General features: G+C 40.9%; 2 protein-coding genes across 4 annotated transcripts in view; both read left to right on the top strand.

The window, feature by feature from the left end:
• Positions 1 to 176: 176 nt before the first annotated feature.
• Positions 177 to 13493, top strand: asxl2 (additional sex combs like 2, transcriptional regulator). Of its 2 annotated transcripts, XM_022750161.1 has the most exons (13): positions 177 to 313; positions 1720 to 1802; positions 1999 to 2001; positions 2800 to 2908; positions 3106 to 3247; positions 4541 to 4659; positions 5668 to 5788; positions 6098 to 6157; positions 6635 to 6795; positions 7034 to 7130; positions 7275 to 7380; positions 8276 to 9008; positions 9476 to 13493. In XM_022750161.1, the coding sequence occupies exons 1-13, from the start codon at positions 257 to 259 to the stop codon at positions 11300 to 11302; spliced, it is 3618 nt and encodes a 1205-aa protein (XP_022605882.1). In that variant the 5' UTR covers positions 177 to 256; the 3' UTR covers positions 11303 to 13493. The 2 variants fall into 2 exon arrangements, with proteins under 2 accessions (XP_022605882.1, XP_022605881.1); XM_022750160.1 differs by lacking the exons at positions 177 to 313; positions 1720 to 1802; positions 1999 to 2001; positions 2800 to 2908; positions 3106 to 3247 and adding an exon at positions 3783 to 3804.
• Positions 13494 to 15467: 1974 nt separating this feature from the next.
• dtnb (dystrobrevin beta) overlaps positions 15468 to 20730 on the top strand; it is a 35490-nt gene continuing 30227 nt past the window's right edge. For both annotated transcript variants that reach the window (XM_022750171.1, XM_022750170.1), the window contains exons 1-5: positions 15468 to 15640; positions 17944 to 17990; positions 19721 to 19788; positions 20086 to 20166; positions 20272 to 20485. In XM_022750171.1, coding sequence (XP_022605892.1) covers positions 19722 to 19788; positions 20086 to 20166; positions 20272 to 20485 — 362 coding nt within the window. In that variant the 5' untranslated portion in view covers positions 15468 to 15640; positions 17944 to 17990; position 19721. The remainder of the gene's footprint in view (positions 15641 to 17943; positions 17991 to 19720; positions 19789 to 20085; positions 20167 to 20271; positions 20486 to 20730) is intronic.

Raw genomic sequence — 20730 nt, 5'->3', positions numbered from 1 at the left:
ACCAAGAGCTGCGGTTAGGCTGCAGTTTTCCTGTGATCCTGGTCTTAATTGCGGTTGACAGCTAAAATAAATATATGTGGGAAGCCTGGACTTTGAGATGACATCTATATACAGTAAGATGACGTTTCCTTCGGAGTCACATGACTCTTTACAGTAAGTCCAACATGGCAGACGGAGTGGATCTTACGCGGTAACTAAAGCAACATTTCAACCGAAACAGACAAATTCAACACTACTCTGCAACAAGGCATCCACAATGAGGGAGAGACAGAAGAAAAAGAAGGGGAGGACGTGGGCGGAAGCCGCTAAAACGGTATTTTGAGTGTTATTATGTGCCGTTTGTTGTGGTTGTTTTCCTTGAACGCTCCCACTTGTACAACTGTGTTTATGAGTTCATGACCTGCTGGTGAAGACGAAATGTTGCGTACGCCGCGCAAGGCCTGTGTTGACGGTTAGACAATTTGAGAGCCGCTGTCACTAGCTGTCTGGCTCTGCTTATCCGTCACCGTTCAGCGTAAATGCAGTGAAATGAATCTCAGCTGCGAGCACCCAAGCATGTTTGCAAAACCCTTCTGTGTGTTGTGTCTAGACGGTACTGGTGACATGTATGTCACGCTTTGAAGTCGAATAAAGTAACCGTGAAGTAGTCACGTCAGTGTTGCGTGCTAGCCAGGTTAGCACGCTAGCTCCTGCTAATGCAACTCAGTTCGTTAACAACTTTGTTTGATGCCAGTTTCTGGTAAAACACAAGAAAATACGCAGTGTTCATGTTGCTCTAAAGTTGCCTTAACTACATAACAGATGATCAAATTTGTAAATCTAGTACATGCCAACGCCTGGCGAGATGCAGAAATGAATGTTGCTAGCATCCAAGCTAGCTGTCTACCGTAGCATGCTAATGAGTACAAATTATCAAACTCCCAGCAACTATTTCACAATTAAAGTGTAACGTTATTGTTTGTGAGGATGTTAGCTGTCTAGTGATGCATTAGCTTCACCGATTTAACTATCGCAATTGTTTTGCTTTTACAACCTTGCAAACTCCATAAATGATAAATTGTAAAACCTCTAACATCCATAAAGTCCTGTTTCTCTGAGATGCTCATCATACTATAATAATACAGACTTATACGAGCAGTCTTCACAAAAAATATGCAAAATAAAAGCGACATTTTTTGCTCCAAACCAGATGTTTTTTTTTAAATAATGGAGGGAAAGTTTCTGCAGTGTTACTGTACTATGAGATACTCTTGTTGACATGTTTTGCTTTTAGCTCATATTAAAGTGTTTGTGATCTTACTGCATCCCCTGTATATATTTTAACATATGACAGTGTTTCTTAGAATGACTGTACCCTTGCCTTATGTGAAAATTACAGCTTAGTAGTTGACCTACTGCTATTTATTATCAGCATGGTTTTTTATGTGCATTTGGCCCTGAGAGCTAATCAGCATCATGGGAGATCTCAATCTAAATCTAATATAGTTAAAAAGCCACAATGTTTGTAAAAGATCTGTGGTCTTGATTATTCTGAGCATCGCATCCTGCTCTTTCACAGCCAAGGGAATTTGTAGGTTCCATAGGAACTTGTCAGAAAGCTTCAGTATGTGAAATCTCAGCCTTCAGCTGAAGTTGCCTTGAGACCATGTCACGTCTAATGAAAACCACTCTGAGGAGTTGTGTCATGTATTTTTTGATAATGATGTTTTGTTATTGTAGGTTTTGGAGAAATACCCTAACACGCCTATGAGCCATAAAGAGATCTTGCAGGTGATCCAAAGAGAAAGGCTTAAAGAAATAAGGTAAATATTTTTTTCACGACAGCTAATGCCCTTCTGTTAGGAGACATTTTCATGAGAGAGGGAACACTACAGTATCCTCCCTCTGTTATTGATTGCTCATGTACTTTCCTTTCTCTTGATCACATAGTCGTAATTATTTTATTCAATTAATAATTGTTTCATTTCTTTTTGTTGCATTGTCACTGTTCTCATCCAGAAGGTAAGAAAAAGCTAGCCCCCACCCCTTACCTTAACAAACTCACTGCAATGCCACTGTTTGGTTTTACTCTTTGCATGTTATTAACAATAACATGTCCTAGGTTCAGTTGCATAAAGACGCAGTGTTAGACTCACATTTGTGCTTTTACATAGATGTTGTAGAGCCACCTGTTGCATAAATATATATTGTATATATGTATCGTTGTATTTTCCAGTATTGTAAAATGACAGCTGGTGACATGGTTTTTAATTTATAGATGGGAAAGTTCAGTACTGTTACGTTATATTATCCAAAAGAATTTAACAGCAATGTAAATTAATGACACAAAATATCTGGCAGATTTTGGCCAGCAAGTTTAATTTACTAAATGAATAACAGATGTTGGTTGTTCTCTAACTCATTGAATTTCTTACTAATCAGTACAAGTACGAACAATAATTTTACACATCTAGATCTTTTGCATGACTGAGATGAAGTTTGACTGAATGAGTCATGATTTATTATGCAACAGACATCTTTATTTTAGACCAGTTTAATCTGACAATATCAGTCCCTCACAATAATTAGATTAGCCTTGAGTCAATTTTATGCAACTGACTCCACATAAAACTTAGAGCAAACTTCCTCACAACTATAGTGATGTGAATCTGAATTGAACTCACACATGTCCTCCTGATGCATGACAGCAAATTTCTTCCCAGATATCAGACCAGCCTTCACCCTTCTTGCGTCTTTCTCCCAGCTGTCTGATTTATTGGGGAACAGATGTGTAATTTGTGTTTTTCTCTCATGACCCAGTGGAACCTCGCCGCTGGCATGTCTGAATGCAATGCTGCACACAAACTCTCGTGGCGAGGAGGGGATCTTCTACAAAGTTCCAGGCAGAATGGGAGTCTATACATTAAAGGTTAGTTAGACACAAAGCAGATTTCATCACTCTGCCCTTCAAGGCCAAAAATGGCGAATGGACTAACAGACGTAAAAGATGGGTCTTTTATACTTCAGAGAGTTTATTTTTTCTTATTTGTCTCTGCCTTTCTCTTCCAATGCTTCATCTATCACATAAAAATAATATACTGTATGTTCTCCATTTTCTTAATGTAGAAGGACATCTCAGATGTGGCAAAGGAGCTGTCTGAGGAGGGCTCTGAGGAGAGTAGTGACAATCTCTCTGACTCCCGAAGCACAGAAAACAACAGCAATGCCATCACTCAAGAGGGGAGGAGAGGAAGGTGGATGCGGAGAGGTATAGTGGACTATACACAGCCTCGTCAATAAGAGTTTGTACATCACTGCGTCACTTTAAGTCATTTCTTTAGGAACAGTTTACTGACTACCTGATATGTTTATTGGCTTATTCTGGAATCACCATTCAGTAGTCATAATAGCATAATTAAATGGTCATATAATATTTATTGCATATTTTAAAATAAATCATAGTATATCATTTCATTTGATAAATGTCTCCATTACATTATAGCTAAAATCCTTATTCCAGGAACAACTTTATTTACATTATTAAAGAGTAAGGGGCTTCCTTCTTGTTTCAGTCGACAGTAGCCTAATAACGCAATAAGTAAGGTTTTTGTTGATTGGTTACCAAGCTCTATTATGGCAGCAAGAGTTGACGCCCCCTTCTCAACCGTTGTTTAAAGTCATTGCAGAAATGCAGGAAACCAGCTGAAGTAGCAGTAGGCGAGGCTAGTTGAGGGAAAGTGGCTTCACCACAAACATAAATTACTCCATCTTATCACAAAATATTTCCTGGATTACACTGAGCATCAAACATGATAATAGCAAAAGGTGGGTTTTATCTTTTAAACAAACATGCTGTGTCCATAATGTCTTCCGTCAACCGTCAGCAGAGAAGCTGCAGGCTGCGCATGACCATCGCATCACAGCAGTTCTTGCTCTTTTGTCTGGCTGTGAGGTCAAATCATTGCTTTATTGCAAATTGCACACCTGATTGTGCCTGATTGCAGCGCAACTTCGGAGAAAGCTTTTCGTCAAGTACCAATTATTTTGTTTTCCTCAGGCTGTGCTCTCACTGACTTTCATTATTTTTCTCTGCCACTCGAATATTTTAAGTGACTGTTAAAACAGGAAACTGTATTTTTTCAGTATGACCCGTGACCACTTCCTGATTATGCACAAGTTAGAAACTGCCGAGCAAGTGGGAGGACTCCGATATTGTTTTATTTTTGTACTAATCAATGTAAAGAACCACAAAGTCAAATGCAAATTCAGTGCCGTCGAGAAAGAAACGAGTGGAAATGCTACGGTATGTAGAAAAGATGTTTTATTAGAAAAAGACAGCGGACAGGTGGAGGGGAGGGGGTTGTTCTGTGCAATCTTCCTATTGAGATGTTCAGCCCTTTTTTAGTAATATGATATTTTAGCAAGGAAATGTAATCTGCTCCTTTGTGCACTGTGTTGGTTTCAGTTTCATCAAAACAAAAGCATGATGTGATAAAGTCTGTACACCACCCTCAGGAAGTGTATTTTGTAACATCTGCTCTGTGCTTTTTCTATTTTGTAGTTCCCTCCAAGCTGCAGTCACAGCCGTCGTCTCCGCAGCCTCGATGTTCGTCGCCTTCTGTTCCCACCAGTAAGCTCATCTCTCCCTCGCAGAAACACAGCAAGAAAGCTTTGAAACAGGTACTGGAAAAAGGTTCTGTATTTCTTTTTATTTTCTTTTTTTTTTTACATGCATTTAAGTTGTTTCTGAATGGAGTTAAGATATTAACTGGTTGTGGAAGCACACATCTCATGTTAAACGAGTTCCTGCCACACCCTCATACTCGCATACACCCATAAAAATCCCTGCCACCCCACTCTGCCACATACAAATACATCCTTATTAGGTATAATAATGTTTCTATGTATTTTATGTTGCAGTGATTTATCAAGTGTATATTGAATCTAATCCATGTCGTAATACTTACTCATACTCCTCTGCATTTAACTCAACTTTACGCTGACATGTTTTCAGTAAACATGTACATAAGCCATACTGGTGTTCCAGCAGGCGCTCATTATCCTTCCATTCCCTGTCTGTTCAACATCTTGTGCTGATTATTTAAAAACAATGAGGCGTCAGGGAAGAATGCCTATAGCTGGTTTTACAGTATTAATGTTCTCATAATCCACCCGTTCAACATTTTCCTATTGGCTGCTTTGTGCCTTTTGTGTTCCATTTAATTAGATTTCACTTGATTGCACAGATTGTAATTCACTCCATCTGTGCTGGTGTGGATTTTTCAGCTCTGTAAGACCAATTTGTATTCATTTATCGGGCGTAGGCAACAGTAGAAGATGGCAATTTGTGGCAATATTGGCAATATTAATAAATATTAGTGTTTGAGGGACCTATTGTGTATTTTCCTTCTGTGATTTCCTATATATTTCATTCAGATCAGACACAAAACGCTCAGTGGGTTGTCTCAGATTGTTTCTTTAATCTTTTGATATTGTTTTTTGAGGTGATCAGACTTCTTGACAGATTTACAACAAGGAAGTGATTTATGTTGGTGGTATGCAACCTATGTTTCATTGCCCTGCTGTTATTTAGCTGTTATTTAACCAGGCAACGAAGGGTTACACATATTCACACTCTTTTTTCATGGTTCTGGTTATTTGTTCCTTCCTTATTTTGCTCATTTTCAGGCCTTAAAGCAGCAGCAGCAGAGAAACCAGCGCAGACAGGGGGGGATGCCAACCACCTCCAGTCCGAGACTGCTTCTGAAAACCATCAAAGATATGGCTGACAACATTACTACAAAGACTGGTAGGCAGCAGCTATTATATTGTCAAATACATTATAAAATGAGGGACTGAGGAGTCATTTTCATTCAGTTTGTATATTTTACTGGTGTTCATTGAATGATATTATACACATTTTTGAAGATAAAAAACTGATATTGATGCAGTTTTTAGTTATTGTCCCAGTTTTTCATAAGACAACAACAAAATGTTTTCATTATTCAAACATGACTCATATAATTGGCCACCTCAGTGTGGAAACTGAAACAATAAGATCTTTGTCCTGCAATTTCTCAGAGCTTTTCCCTCTGCTCCTGTTCCTCTGTCCAAACAGACTTATGCCATCCAGTCGTACCCAGGAAAGTCTCCCAGAGGGCAGGTCGCCTTAGTGCAGGTAAGTCATCTGCTTTTATTTAATCGAATGGTTTGGAAATTGTGGGCTGGAGATTTTTCTTCCATTTTTCTTAATGTGAAAAAATACCATGAAAAAAGCAAAACCAATAACGAAGCAGACTTACTATCAGGTATTGTCCTTGTTGTCAAAGTCTAGAATAGCATATACCTCTTTGCCACAGACATCCACTGTTGTTCAAACACTATTACAAAGCATACCATTGCGTGTGTGTTAGTAGGAGCTAATATGACAGGTTTGTGCAAACCTATGCGTGTGTGCTTGCTTTTACCTAGATGAAATTAAATGCATTATTTCTAGATGTGAAGGAACAAGTGAAATGATCCTCCATTAGCAGAAAAGAAGAAGTAAAACAATTGATATAACTACATTTGCAAGTAAATTTCTCAAGATGTCACCTGCAAGATAGAAATTCATTTTTTGCACTGCTGCACCTGTCTTTCTTGTTTTGTATTGCAGGGCAGATAAAACGGACAAAGTGTAAAATAGATGTGGAGACTCCAGACTCTATTCTCGTGAACACCAACCTGCGGGCCATCATCAACAAGCACACCTTCTCAGTCCTGCCCCCGGACTGCCAGCAGAGGCTGCTCAAACTTCTGCCAGAAGTTGACCGGCAGGTGGCTCTAAAATTATACATACTTTTAATGCTTCTTTTTTTACATTGTGCAGGACTAAATTTAGAGAGTGTAATATTACTGCATGTGATTTCTGTCAATCATCATCTAATTTATTGAACCATCTCATAAAATGTTAAGTCTTTAAAAACTGTAATGTTCACTGATTTCTGTCGATGTGCTGCTGCAGTGATGGTGCTTATGATGATATAATTCATAACATTGTGCTTCCTCTCCCTAGGCTTGCATGGACGGCCTTCTCAAGGTCACTAGTTCTGCCTTAAACAATGAGTTCTTCACATCAGCAGCACAATCTTGGAAAGAGAGACTGGCTGAGGGTCAGTATAACAGCTTCCAACTGATAATAACAGCACTCACTTCACATTCAGAGAAACATTATGTCACCAAGGTCCAGTGTGAATATACTGAATGAATATAATATAATTTTTCTCTTTTAAATTACGTAACTGTTTTCTTTACAGGGGAGTTCACTCCTGAGTTGCAGCTACGAATGCGTCAAGAAGTTGAGAAGGAAAAGAAAGTTGAGCACTGGAAGGAGGCCTTCTTTGAAAACTACTATGGTGAAAAGTAAGTTCTTCTTTATGATCGAAAATCTTTATCATTTCTTAATTATTCATATTTTCCAAATGCCAAAAGACGGTTCTTTTCGAATTGAAGTCATCTATTTGTTGGACCTTAAAACAGTAGAATGGCGATCTTGCCCTAATTTTTTTTCTTCACGTCATCAAGAAGAATATCTTATTTCAGAAATCCATTGTTATTAAACAGTAGTGTGTTTGAAAGGATTATTAAGAGTTGAATGATATTCTAAATAGGATCTAAACACCACGCTCAGCTCCCTCTCACATTACAGGAGGAGATGAATACTTGCTCCGATTTCTTCCTGGAAACTTAAGTTATTTGTAGAATTACAGTGGAATTGTTCACACCATTGCATCACATTTTATTGAATTGTTTTGCATCCAGCAACATCATATTTATTCAAGACTTGGCTAAATCAAACTGAATTGATCTGTTGGCTGTTTCAAAAACTATCTAGATTCGGAGGCTCATTGTTTGTGTATCAAGGTGCCGATCGAGCAGTAAGTCAGTTTGGGTGAGATGAAAGAGAGTGGATGGATTATCACCAGTGACCACACTCCCCTTATCTCATACATCATACAGTACAAGGGCACTCATTACTCAGCAGGAGAATTGATTTTATTCATTTGAAAAAAATTTGTGTAACTGCAGGTCAAAGTGGTCACAAATGTGGAGAGTCTTTTATAACTTTCATTAAAAAAAGGATAGAAATACTACACCGTGGTGTTTTAATCTATAAAACAATCACCAAACTAAAGTATAGTGTTTGTATGTTTTCAGCAATTGTCACACTCAAAGTTCAACTTTATGTTTATTCCTCTAAAAGCTCAGTGTTTTATAAATCTCTATTTATTTCTTTGTCTTCCTTCTTTTTCTCTAGTTCTGGGCTCAGCTATGAGGAATCCAAAGAGCTGACAAAGACTGATCAGAATCAGGAGTCTGTCAGGCCCCAGTCTCCCCGTCATCAGACAGGACCTGCTGCTCAAGCACCAGAGGAAACCAAGGGCACAAAAGACAGCAGACAAACTGATGCCGCTGCTAAAGACATGAAGCCAACGCAGACATCATCGCAGGAGCCGCTGAAGGCACCGCCTGCTCAAAAAGAGCCAGTCTCCACCACAGAGCCCATGAAGACGCGGCGCTCGCAGTACCATGAGGATCGCAAGTTGAACACAGTGGTACAGACTGAGCCAGCACCTGCAGTGAGAGCACCAGAGGTGGAGAGGCGGATTGAACGAGGTGCAGCAGGTTCACTTCCTGATAAGGAGCATAAAGAGGAATTGAAGGAGGAAAAAACTGAACTCCCCCAGTCGCCTGTGAAGAAGAGCCCTCCACCAAAGGCTAGTTCAGAGTTAAAAGAGGATCAGACCACGTCTGTGGTTAAGCCGGCTGAGGAGAACGAAGAGGTCATCTCTGAGCCTGGTGGCCCCTCAGAGCCTCTGAAAAGAAAATCTCTCAGTGAGATGGAGGGTGAATTGACACCAGAGAAGAGGCCCCGTATGTCCTCAGTTTCCTCAGTGTCTTCAGTCTCTTCCGTGTCTCCCCCAGCATCATCCATATCCAGCCCTGCTACACCAACGCCAACGACAAATCAGAGGGTTCCACCACTCAAGGTAGGGAAGTTAAAGCCTCCTCTGATCTGTCTATCTTTTTGAGTATCAAAAGCTCACTACTTGTAGGCTTGAAAGGTGGCTCTGACAAGTTTTTCGCTTGCTTCTTTGCAGAGAGCAGCAGCTGTTGTCAGCTTATATTTCCAGTAGTTAGAGTGGATTCCAATGGCAACCCAGAGTCATGGCAAAAATGTGTAGAAATTTCTCCAACCCCTCCTGCAGCATAATCCATGTCTTAAGCATTGATCTCTATGCTCAGTATGTTCCAAACAGTCTTGGATTCCTCAGTAAATCCCTAAATTTTCTACTTGCAGCAGAGTTTTGTAGCTGTGAGAAGGTGATAACGTGACACAAATGTAGTGCATCTTGCTATATTGTGGGGAGACTTTTGTTTGTGGGTGTTTTTCGCGTTTACTATATATGCATATCTAGAAATAAACCTCTAACATCTCTTTCTTTTCACTTCGCAGATTCCAGTGTCACGAATTCTTCCTGTTCCTGTGTCACCCAGCCAAGTCTCACCCAGGACTCCTCTCCCCACCCCGCTGAGCAGCCCGGGCCGCACTGGTGCTCGTACTTTGGCTGACATCAAAGCCAAAGCCCAGCTCGCCCGAGCACAGCGAGCAGCGGCTGCCGCGGTATCATCTGCATCTAAAGGAGCAGTGCCGGGCCCGGGGCCAGGAGGAGGCAGTGGTGAGCTGACACAACCATCACCTAGCCCCAGCCCAACATCCCCACAGGCATCAATCAGGTTAGCAGCCACCAGCAGCAGCAGCACTCAGAGTAGTACACCTCCTTCTCACCCACTCGACTCCTTTGGTCAGCTTAGCCCAAACGGGTCTCAGACGTCTTATTCAAGCAAACCTGATGACGTACAGAAAGGTCATTCTGCGGGTCCTGTCGGTGCAGGGCACCATAGCATTCTAATGAGTTCAAACTCAGCACAATCTTCATCTGTGCACACTCACATACAGGAAAACCCATTTCTTATTGGATCATCAACCAGGACCAGCTCCTGCATCCCTGCTAACAACCCGCTGGTCACTCAGCTTCTGCAGGGCAAAGAGGTTCCGTTGGAGCAAATCCTCCCAAAACCGCTGTCCAAAGTGGAAGTAAAGATGTCAAACTTACCCTCTGGTAGTAAGGGGAAGGCATCACACTCTGCTGAACAAAGGGTTGATAAGCAGATGTCCCACCAGTTCAATACAGCAGGACGAGCTGGAGTCTTCCCAGAATACTCGAGACATCACAGAGAGCTTCCTGACAAGGAGACTCAGGAACAGATCCTACAGGCTCTAATGCAGAGGAAAGTCCAGCAGAGCCAGCCTTACGGTGGATTGGGTCCTCAGCACCCTCAGTACAGAGGCCATCAACTGGTGCGTGCAGAAGAGCATCAGGACCAATCCAGGATTTGTGTAGGCTTTTTGGGTCGTAAGAGGATGCCCAGACCCGCCATGACAGGACACTACCTGCTCAATGTGTCCACATACGGCCGAGGACCAGAAAGTAAAAGACTGCTCCAGTCTGCCATCCCAAACACGTCTGTGTTTGGTTTAAAAAGGGAAAGCATAGAAGGAGAGGACGCAGCTAAAGAAGAAGAACCAACCAGGAAAGTTTTCTCTCCTGTTTCTGGGGTTAAAACAGAGCAGCAGAGATACTTATTAACCAAGTCTGAAGAAGCAGCGAGCTTTCAGCATTGCTCCAATGTAAAGACTGAGCCTGGATTAGAGGACAGTGCAGCTAGTTTCGATAACAACAGCACCAGTGCGACAGCCAAAGACACCAGCTCTTTTTCTCAGTCACACCGAAGGCACCTCGAACCCTGCAATAGTAATCAAGGAAACTCCGAGCCATATCTTACCCCAGTGGACCCCAGTCACCAGCGGCCGCCTGCCTTTCAAACCCAGAGAACGCTCGATAATCAGGAACCTGTGGTAGCGTCATGCTTCGGTGGCACTATCAGCATGTCCGTACCTCACACTTTGAACCATAGCACTGCAGGCACCGGCTCTTCCACGTCATCATCAGAGGCTGACAGCGGCGGCGTCCACGGGAGCGTCATGTCTTTCTCAGTGACCGTCACCACCATACCTGCGGGTCACTCGTTAGACCACGGTAACCAGGGTGAGCCCTCGCCTGAACAGTCGTTCATCGAGGGCTCCAACATGGAGGACGTCCAGTCTAAATGCTACTGCCGACTGAAGGCGATGATCATGTGCAAAGGGTGTGGAGCCTTTTGCCATGATGACTGCATCGGCCCCTCGAAACTGTGTGTCTCATGTTTAGTGGTACGATGATATGAAATCAGTAATAACCAGAAGATATCGCGGTTTGATTGGTATTGAACCAAGGCACAAAGCAGAAGCAGGTCATTCAGAATCAGTGCAGAGCTGGGTGAAGCTTATTAGCCATGCTCCAGACAAATCAGCAGCCTGCATGTATGTGGTCGCTGTTGGAAAGGCAAGGATTTACACTGGATGGTCTTTTGTTTCACCAACGTCTAAGAAAAGTTGTTTTGTGCAATTGTTTTGGTAGAAATGTCAATCAGTTTTCAATCCGATCAGTAGTCTGTCAGATGTGTGACAAATATAAAATCTGGCAATGTTTGCACTCGGCTAGGATTAGTGTTATATATTTTTTTAAATATATATCTATATGTATATAGATATACATATAGATATATATATATATATATGTCTGTGTGAGAGTGTGAGTGTGTGTGAGTGTAGTTTTTAAAAAAGGAGGGAAAAATGAATGTTGCTATTTTTGTAGAACATAATGACTGTTGTGTTTTAGACTGACACTTTTTATTATTGGGCCTAATCAGTCATGGTTTAAAGGCAAAAAAAAGGGCGCTAATGATAATCATTGGTTGTAGAGTACCTCCTATTTGGCATTTATGCACGCATGGCAGGGAAGTGCAACTTACAGTAACTATTTTATATAAAAACTGTACATTTATTACTGAACACACTCAGATTTAAGAACTAGAAAAAAACATGTATAGTTTTAGAAAGAGAATTTAAAAGGAATTTTGAATGATACTTTATAAAAATCAACTCGTGAGAAATGCACATCACATCATTTTTTTGACTTACAGTTACAGGGCGCAGCACTTGAAAACCACCTGGAGATATGGTAGTAACTGTGTACAGCACTTCAAACACAGGGAAAAGAAGAGTCATTTATATGTATATAAAAATGCCTATATGTTCCTGTTTAGAAAATTGAGATCTTTTCCATTCCAGGGTAAGATCTAAACAGATTCCCACAGATCTAAAGATCTAAAGATCTGTCTGAACCTGGATTTTCTCCCCAAAAAGCCGCTTTGTAAATATCGTCTCCCTTGGAATGGGGTTTCTTGTGCTTGGACATCTGTATAAATAGATCAGCAGTGGCAACGTAAAAGAAAAAAACACTCACGGCAGTGTGTTTTTTCACTGTAAATATTTGCTCTTATATGGTATATGCCTAGATGTAGAAATTTATTTTATTTTATTCGTGCAGCACACCTTGCTTGAGCATATCCAGCTCTTTATTACAAAATGATTTTTACTGTGGAAAGACAATAGAGAAAAACAGTAAATTAGCTAAAAGCTAAAACGCTAAATGCTTGATCATATAATGATTAAGCGCAGCATGATTAAGATTTGACAGAAACGATTTGGAGGTACAATATGACACCGATTAACAGGCAGGTGAAACACTTTTTAAATGGCCTTTTTCCTCCATATTAATGTGGTATGAAGTTTTGTAAGCACAAAATAATACTGTATCATGTTTATATACTGTACAATGAGTGTGTATGTGATGTACAAGGATGAACCAGCACATTTGTGTGTGTTGTTACAAGCTTGTAGGTGCTTTTATGACGGTGTTGGCACAATTTTAATGCTTACTTTACCACATATTAACATGCAAAAAGGCCAATGTGAAGTGTTGCCTCAGTAGATTTTTTCGGGTGCTCATGCTGAATGCAAATAAAGACGCATCATTTCTATTTTGAAATCTCCTGGAGGTGCAGCATAGGCCTGTTTTATAGCAATTATCTCCATGGTAATATGCCAAAGTCACCTTAAGAAAACAAAATAATCAGAACTTGTTTTTAATGTCTGACTAGTTAATCAAAGTAATATATTTTAATTAATATATTTTAATATAAAAAAAATCTATTTGCTAATTGTTTTTGACCAATCAACAGGGTATTTACTATAATAATGTATTGGCTGTCCGTTATTTCCTATAATTTTGTTCAGACTGGACAGACCACCATACAGAGAATAACTTGACTTTTGTAATTCAAATTGCCCAGGTATCTGATACTCTGTATGGCCCAGGTTTTAAAACGATCCATTCATTTATATTTTTCCATAGAGATGTTGTCTAATGTGTGTATCCGTCTAGCTGTCTACATTTGTGTCATTACCTTATCAAAACAAAAAGATGTTTTCAGATCACCAATTTTTTTTTTTAGGTCTGTGGATTAATCCCAAGTCAATTTTTTAAATGTATTTGTGATTTAAAAAAAAAAAAAAAAAAAAAAAAAGGGGGGGGGGGGGGGGGTCGTGTCTTGTGGAAAATTGGTTTTAAGATTGTAGGGCTAGAATCTGAAGCGGCTTCCACATATTTAGTATAGTTGTTTCACTAAAACTGGTGTACTAGTATTTGATTCTGTTAACACAAATTTGATTTACCCCCCCACCCCATAAACATTTAGGTCTTTGAATGTGAGGTTAGGAGGCTGAATTTACTCACGTAGAGTCGGGGACTGGACTGCACTGCAAAAAAAAAAGAAAAAAAAAGAAATACATTAACACAAACATTCAATCACAACCCAAAAGGCAGCTGAAATCTTTGTTAATGAGGACTGAAACATGAGTCAGGCAGCAGTCCCCACTGTCACTGAAGTTACCTGTTGTCTGTGTGAGTGTGTGTGTGTGTGTGTGTGTGTGTGCATTTAGAGGAACAGTTCATATAGAATTGGCGATGGGGAAAACTGTCATGGGCGATCACCACCATTTTTAAAATGTCACGGTTTGTCACTAGGTGAATTTGTTTAATATGTCTGTGTCATTTTGTCTCCATTTAAACTCCGGGTGAATGTAATATAGTAATCAGCACTTGTAAACAAAGTGTATTTTATCAAAAGTTATAGACTATTATGAATAAATAATGAAAAGAAGTATTTTCTGTGCGTCTTTGCCTATCTCACACAGAAGCTCAGTTTACTCATCACGAGTACTAAGCAGTCTATGGAAACAGTTGTATAATGTCCTCTGTGGCTCTGTGGAGAGCTTTCCAAAGTTTGGAAAAAAAAAAAAAAACTCTACTGATTTCCAGCTGGAACCTTTTAAAATTTAAAGCCAGAAAGTTTCAAACTGGAACTGAATTTGAAAGAAGTGGCCATATAGGAGGCAAGGTTGGTTTAATACAGTGCATTCAGAAAGTCTTCAGACCCCTTTGTTTTTCTCACATTTTGTTATGTTTCAGCAGAAGGAACCGCCTGCAGAGCTCAGAGACACGATTGTGTTGAAGCACAGATCTGGGGAAGGATACAAAAAAATTTCTGCTGCGTTGAAGGTTCCCAAGAGCTCAGTGGCCTTCTTAAATGGATGGGGGAATTTTTATTTATTTATTCATTTATTTCTTTATCTAATATAACATGAGGCTGCAACCTAACAAAATGTGAAAAAATTGAAGGCTTTCAGAATAAACTGCATCTGGTTCTGGAAGTGATTATTTCCCATAGGGAATGTCATGTGACTCCCACTACTGTGGAAAAGATTACGCTGTTGAGAAAACTAATGACACAATATGCAATGTAATTTAATTTGCCTTTGGATTCTGGGTCAATTTTGGATTAAATCAGCAACTATATTCCAGTTGCAACGATGAACTACTTTAAATTTGTTACTGCCCTGGTGAGGCTCATGGGTATTGTAGTATTTAGAACCATCTGTCATGCCAAACCTTCAAACATACAAAACATGATATGATTTAAAATAAAATAAACTGATCACTATAACCCTACAGGGCCTTGCATTATTGTGCATTTATTGACGAGATCAATAAAAGAAATGTATTTGAACAGGGAGACTCTCATACAGATGCCACTGAATTGCATTATGGGAATTGTAGGATTCAGTGTAAAAGGATATTTCTGCCTCTCAATTCTGACCAAATTTATGTCTTTAAATCTGCATCTTGTGAGTCCTCCGACTTTATAAGTGCAACATTAAAATCTGGAGTGCCCCTTTAAATTAAAGTCAATCTGTGGTTCTTGTTCATCTCCACTTTACTATGCCCAGGATCATAATTCAGAGTAACAGCAGCAATAGTAGTAGCGCGCCTTTAACCAGCGTGCGTGCGCACATGCGTAAAGTATAGTAGGTGGCCGCGCATGGCATCTCCGAGCCTGCTGCTCTGCTCTGCCGTCCTCTGCCGCTGGGTCGCTGATGATGCCGAGCGGAGCGGGGCGCTCGTACATTTCTATGTGCGGCTACAACCGCAGTTCCCAAGACTGAAGTCGAATGAAACGGGAGAGGAGCTTGAAATATGACGATGGATGGTCCGAGCCGTTTCTCATCGCTCGGACAGCTGTAACGTCGGCGGACACACGCGTGGATTCATCAAAGGTGAGAGTGCGGCGGTGAATCACGGAGGAAATATCCTCCTTAATTCACCCTGGACCACTTATCCTCCCCATCTGATGCTGATGCTGCTGCTGCTGCTGCTGCCTCTGCCGATGATGATGGTGATGATGATGCTCTAAACGCAACCTGCGTGATTTTCCTCTGGAAAAGGCCAGTTCCCTGCTATACCTCTTATTCGACTGTCGAGACAGCAGTGAGAAATGTAAAGATGCAGGTTTGCCATTGTTTCTTATCCAAAGACAAAAATATGGGCATCACGACGCACCGTTGCCATTGCGGAAATAAGGTAAATAGGCAGTTAAATCAGCAATATGGCTGCGTTTGAGCTCTACCGTCGCTTCAGAAGTGAATTTTAAGTGTTGCAGGGCTCCTCGGTGTGAGGATTGAGGCTCGTAGAAACGGAGAAGTGTATGATGTCAGCGGAAGGGAGATACTGCAGTAACCGAGTCCTTATGTTGACTCCCGTCAAAGGATGTTGTCATTACCTCGAAGCTGCAGGTGCGGTTACAGTAAAATGCACCTTTACAGGCCTTTAATGATGATCACAATCAGCATGAGCTTATGATTATTTTTGTGCAACTAAATCCCATGAAGTCAGACCTTTATCGCACGGATTCTGGTCTGTGCCTTTGAATGTGCTCTCATCTGTGAATTCATCTTGTCTATGAATTATTAAGAACTTGTGCCTTTTCCCTTATCTTTTATAAAATGATAAATGTACCTAGGAGACTGTCATCTGCTGTCATGCACTGCTCACAGTTCTTCTGCACATTGCCTGCCAAAGCAAGGCCTGAGTTGCCTACTCATGAATTTCTGCAGTTACTTCACAGGCTGAATATTTACAATGAACCATTGTGTTGTTTTGCTGACATGTGTCTGCTGGGTCTCCCACTGCATAGCAAATGTTTTCTAGCCTTTCCCCAGACGGTGCACTGGTGCTCCTCTGACTTATCACCCGTTCAAATGCTCAGACACAGTTTCTGTTGCATTGCTTCGGACCCCTTTTGATATGTAATGAAGCCGACCAAGTTTTTCCCCAACTGCCTTATGAGCCCTTAATCCTGCCCGGGTTGGAGTCATGAATTGCCGCTTGAACTACAAAGAGCCACAGTATAGTTTCAAAGCACTAAAAAAGCTGTTTGATTTGGCACAAAGTGATTTATTCCGACCCTAAAATGCAGCTATATATGCTGGCTGTGAAATCAGCTATCATAACCAGAGCTGAAACAATTAGTCGATTCATCAGTCGCTTAATAGGCAAATATTTTGATTCCCAATTCATGGTTTCAGTCCTTTTTCAAGTAAATGTGTCAAACATTCTCTGGCTTCTGTTTCTCAAAAGTCAGTAATTTGTTTTGTATGAGTGCAAAATGAATTTATTTGGGTTTTTGTAACTGCTGTAGAAGAAGTCACCTTGAGCTCTGGGAAATGGTGATTGTCATCCTTTCACTATTGGAGAAAAATAATTATACGCCAATGAAAATAATCATTAGTTTCAGGCCCGATCATACCTTGTTGTTTCAGCTGCTAAATGAATGAATGCCTCACTTGAACAACACAGCACTTCAGTGGAGGACACCCTTTCAAAGACCCTGTTACCAGGAATAACAGCCACCCAACAACACAAGCCAGAGTTGTAAGTTAGAGAGTGGAAAGAGGCTCTGTCATAACGCTAGAGATCAGTGTGAGAAGACGTGTGTCTGTGATACAAGGTGTGATGCGGAAAAAAAAAAAAAATGTAGAGAAACCCAGCCGTTCTGCTGACTTCTTGTGAGTAGCAAAACATTGGTTTCTTTGCTCACACTCTGTTGGTCAGCTGATCCTCCCCGCACCCCCGTGAACATGCATGTGATCCAGACTTGTTTCGGGCGCTCGGATCCTCGGTCCGAGGCTGCCCGGGACACCCAGCGCTCATCAGTCATTGGCCAGCCGTAATGTGCTCTTTGTCCATCATCATTAAGTGGTTCCTTTGCAGCTCAGTCGGTGTCATTAGCCCACAGGATGCAGTCACTGCTGAGCGGGATGTCATGGAGAATTATCATTTGCACAGACCACGGGCGCTGGAGTGTTCCCCAGCTAGCTCACCAATATCTCTACAGGAGGAGAGAGAGGGGAAACAAAAGCACAAATTGAGAGTTAATGAAGTCCTTGAAGGAGGGAGGGAGGGGAGGTGTTAATTACTTATTTAAAAGTCAGCCACATTTTGTCAGTGGGCTCTCATAGTAATGGTTATATCAAGTCGAAAGGCACCCTCGCTAACTCTTAATTTGTCTTTCTCTTCACAGGGTCGACGTTAAGGGCTGCACTTTGTTTGACATTCAGCCAGTGACAGGTAAATTCTTTAAAAAATTGTATTAAAATCAGATATACAATGCTGAAGTTATTACTAACAATTTATTTGTCATGTCGAGAGCAAAGGATACAATTTCCCTGTACATTAGACTACAAATTTATGCCGCTAATGTGTTGATATTACAATGAAATATCTTCATTTCATAAGAACACAGGGTAATATCACTGTTAAAGAGCAGCTGAGGATATCTCCTTCAAATTAAAGTGTCCACTGCTCAAGAATAAATGACACCTACTCTGAAGAAATGACTTCCGCCACACCATTAAAAGCCCTGATGGCACTTTTTGTAAAACCGTAGACAGAAGGAATCAATAAAGAAAAAATAAAAAAAAGATCGTTTCAAAGGGAACTTGTCTTCCACAAGTATGAGTATTAAGTTCAAACATCAACAAAAAAAGGCTCCAACGTTGAATCCTTTTGGAAATCATCAACACAATTTACAAGTTGAAATTTAATGGATTCTTTGGTATGAAAGAGACGGTCGCTCTCTTTGTTCCTCCACACATCATCTGATACCTGAACCCAGAGATTAAAATCTTTGTGGATAGCAGTGTTATTCACTATTTTTTCTTTTCTTTTTTTATCTTTGTGCAGTTGCAGATTGTCAGCACAGTTTAAATTAGGGGTTTGACATACTGGGGAAGGCGCCTGTTTTCTGTCTTTCCGGTTTAGTTTGGCCAAGACACAATTGACACAGCCAGGAAATAAACCAGCACAAAACCCCCAACTTTTTACAATTTTTTTATTACATTTTTGGATACATTTTGGATAAAAAAAAAGAGATACAACGTGTTAATTTCACAAGCTTTACAGCTGCTGATAGTCAGACTTTGTAACAGTTGAACAGAGCCAGGTTAACTGTTTCACCTTGTTTCAACATGCCTTTGAGCTAAGCTAAGCTAAGCTAATCGGCCGCTGGCTGTAGCTGTAGCTGTAGACACGAGAATGGTGTCAGTCTTCTCATCTAACTCTCAGCATTAAAGCAAATAAACCTATTTCCCAAGATGTTGAACTAGTCAACATTAAATTTTCCTAAGTTTCTTATATTTGTTGTGGATTTCCATGACAGTTTCTGTATAAACTGTGCCAAGATTCAAACATTCAGAGACACTTTAACTTTAAAAAGAATTATCATTTACTTCTGGTTTTCATTGGCCTGAAGTGCTGCCCACGTCTCCATCCGCAAAATGGCAATTCAGACTGGTCATTGCTCTGCTAGGTTTTCATTCTGATTAAATTACCGGTGTACCGTCCATCATCTAAAAACAGCCGAACCAAGCCTCACAATCTATATATCTGACAAAGCAAGTGGGGTGACTAACACAGCCCTTGATGGACAGGATAGATAATAAAGATGGAAGAACATGCTGTATCCTGTTCCTACACCAGTGTTCAGGAGCTCATCTGTGCATTTCAGCCACTTAGCATGACCACATTAGAGATCACTTATCTGTATTCCTCCACTGATGAAATAATGCACACATGAAGACCAGACCCTCTGAATGTTGATTTATGAGGTTTATGTTAACACTTATTTTTCCTGAAAGCATTTTCTTCAACTGCATGCATGATGTGTTTGTAAGTCCCGCTCTCTTGCATGGTATCTGAGTGATTTCGGACAATGAAAAGGAGCTGTGTGTTGCATTTGTCGCCATGCTGCTGTGTGAACAGTGAGCGCTGCATGCTCTCTGCTGTTTGATGTGCCACAGAATGATCGAGGAAGGCAGTAAACGAGGCAAGGCCATGGTGGAGAAGAGGCAGCTCTTCATGGAAATGAGTGAGTGGAGTCGACTGAGAGAAATCTCTTTTCACTATTCATAGTCATAGTCAGCACCGGCTCATGTAATTCTCTGACTGGCTCGAAGTAGCGCAGGAGATGCGTGGTCCCTCACACGTACATTGTTATTCCTCCCACACAAAGGCAGCGATAGTGTTTAAATGTGCTTTCAGAAATCCTGATTGTGTGTGTGTAAGATGTTTCATTTTGTTTCGTTGAACTGGACAGGCTATACATTCCTCTGAGAGCATATTGTGGGAAATGTATTGAGACTTTCTATGTGTGTTTGTCTTGTAGGAGCTCAAAACTTCGATGTTATCAGACTGTCGACTTATAGGACTGCCTGCAAACTCCGGTTTGTGCAAAAGAGATGCAACCGTAAGAGCATGTTCCTTCCAGCTGTTCTGACACTGTGTAACCAATAGAAACGTTTGTTCCTAAATTGCTCACAGTCTGTCTGTTTGCCCCCCTCCCTCTTCACAGTTCATCTGGTGGATGTCTGGAACATGATCGAAGCCTTTCGTGACAACGGGCTCAACACATTAGACCACAATGCTGAGATCAATGTGTCACGGCTGGAGACTATCCTGTCTTCCATCTACTACCAGCTCAACAAGCGGCTGCCGACCACCCACCAGATCAATGTGGAACAGTCCATCGGGCTGCTGCTCAACTTCATGGTGGCCACCTATGACAGGTATGAGGCAGGTGGTGAGTGTGGAGGAGCACCACTCTCTGTAGGCGCCGATCATCCGTCAGAATCACTTTTTCTGTTGTTTGGGTAGAGATGGTGCAGAGGCCACATCAAAGTTACTGAGGGCTGAATGTTAAAACACACCTTGGAAGCTAACAGACATGTATTTAGAGCAGTGGTCCCAAATCTTTTTATCTTGTGGCCCCAAAAAACAGCTATGTAAGCCTTCATCACCAGTTACAAACAGT

Source organism: Seriola dumerili, unplaced genomic scaffold (genome assembly GCF_002260705.1).
Source record: "Seriola dumerili isolate Sdu_G_001 unplaced genomic scaffold, Sdu_1.0 BDQW01000149.1, whole genome shotgun sequence".
In the NCBI taxonomy this organism is placed as follows: domain Eukaryota; kingdom Metazoa; phylum Chordata; class Actinopteri; order Carangiformes; family Carangidae; genus Seriola; species Seriola dumerili.
The sequence above is the reverse complement of the archived record's forward strand: the minus strand, read 5'-3'. Positions and strand labels throughout refer to the sequence as shown.

Excerpts from the sequence above, each read along its gene's own strand:
- asxl2 (XM_022750161.1), top strand. The coding sequence starts at position 257 with ATGAGGGAGAGACAGAAGAAAAAGAAGGGGAGGACGTGGGCGGAAGCC. Across the intron at positions 4,660-5,667 it reads GCAAGAAAGCTTTGAAACAG|GCCTTAAAGCAGCAGCAGCA; the intron begins GTACTGGAAAAA and ends GCTCATTTTCAG. Across the intron at positions 7,381-8,275 it reads GAAAACTACTATGGTGAAAA|TTCTGGGCTCAGCTATGAGG; the intron begins GTAAGTTCTTCT and ends CTTTTTCTCTAG.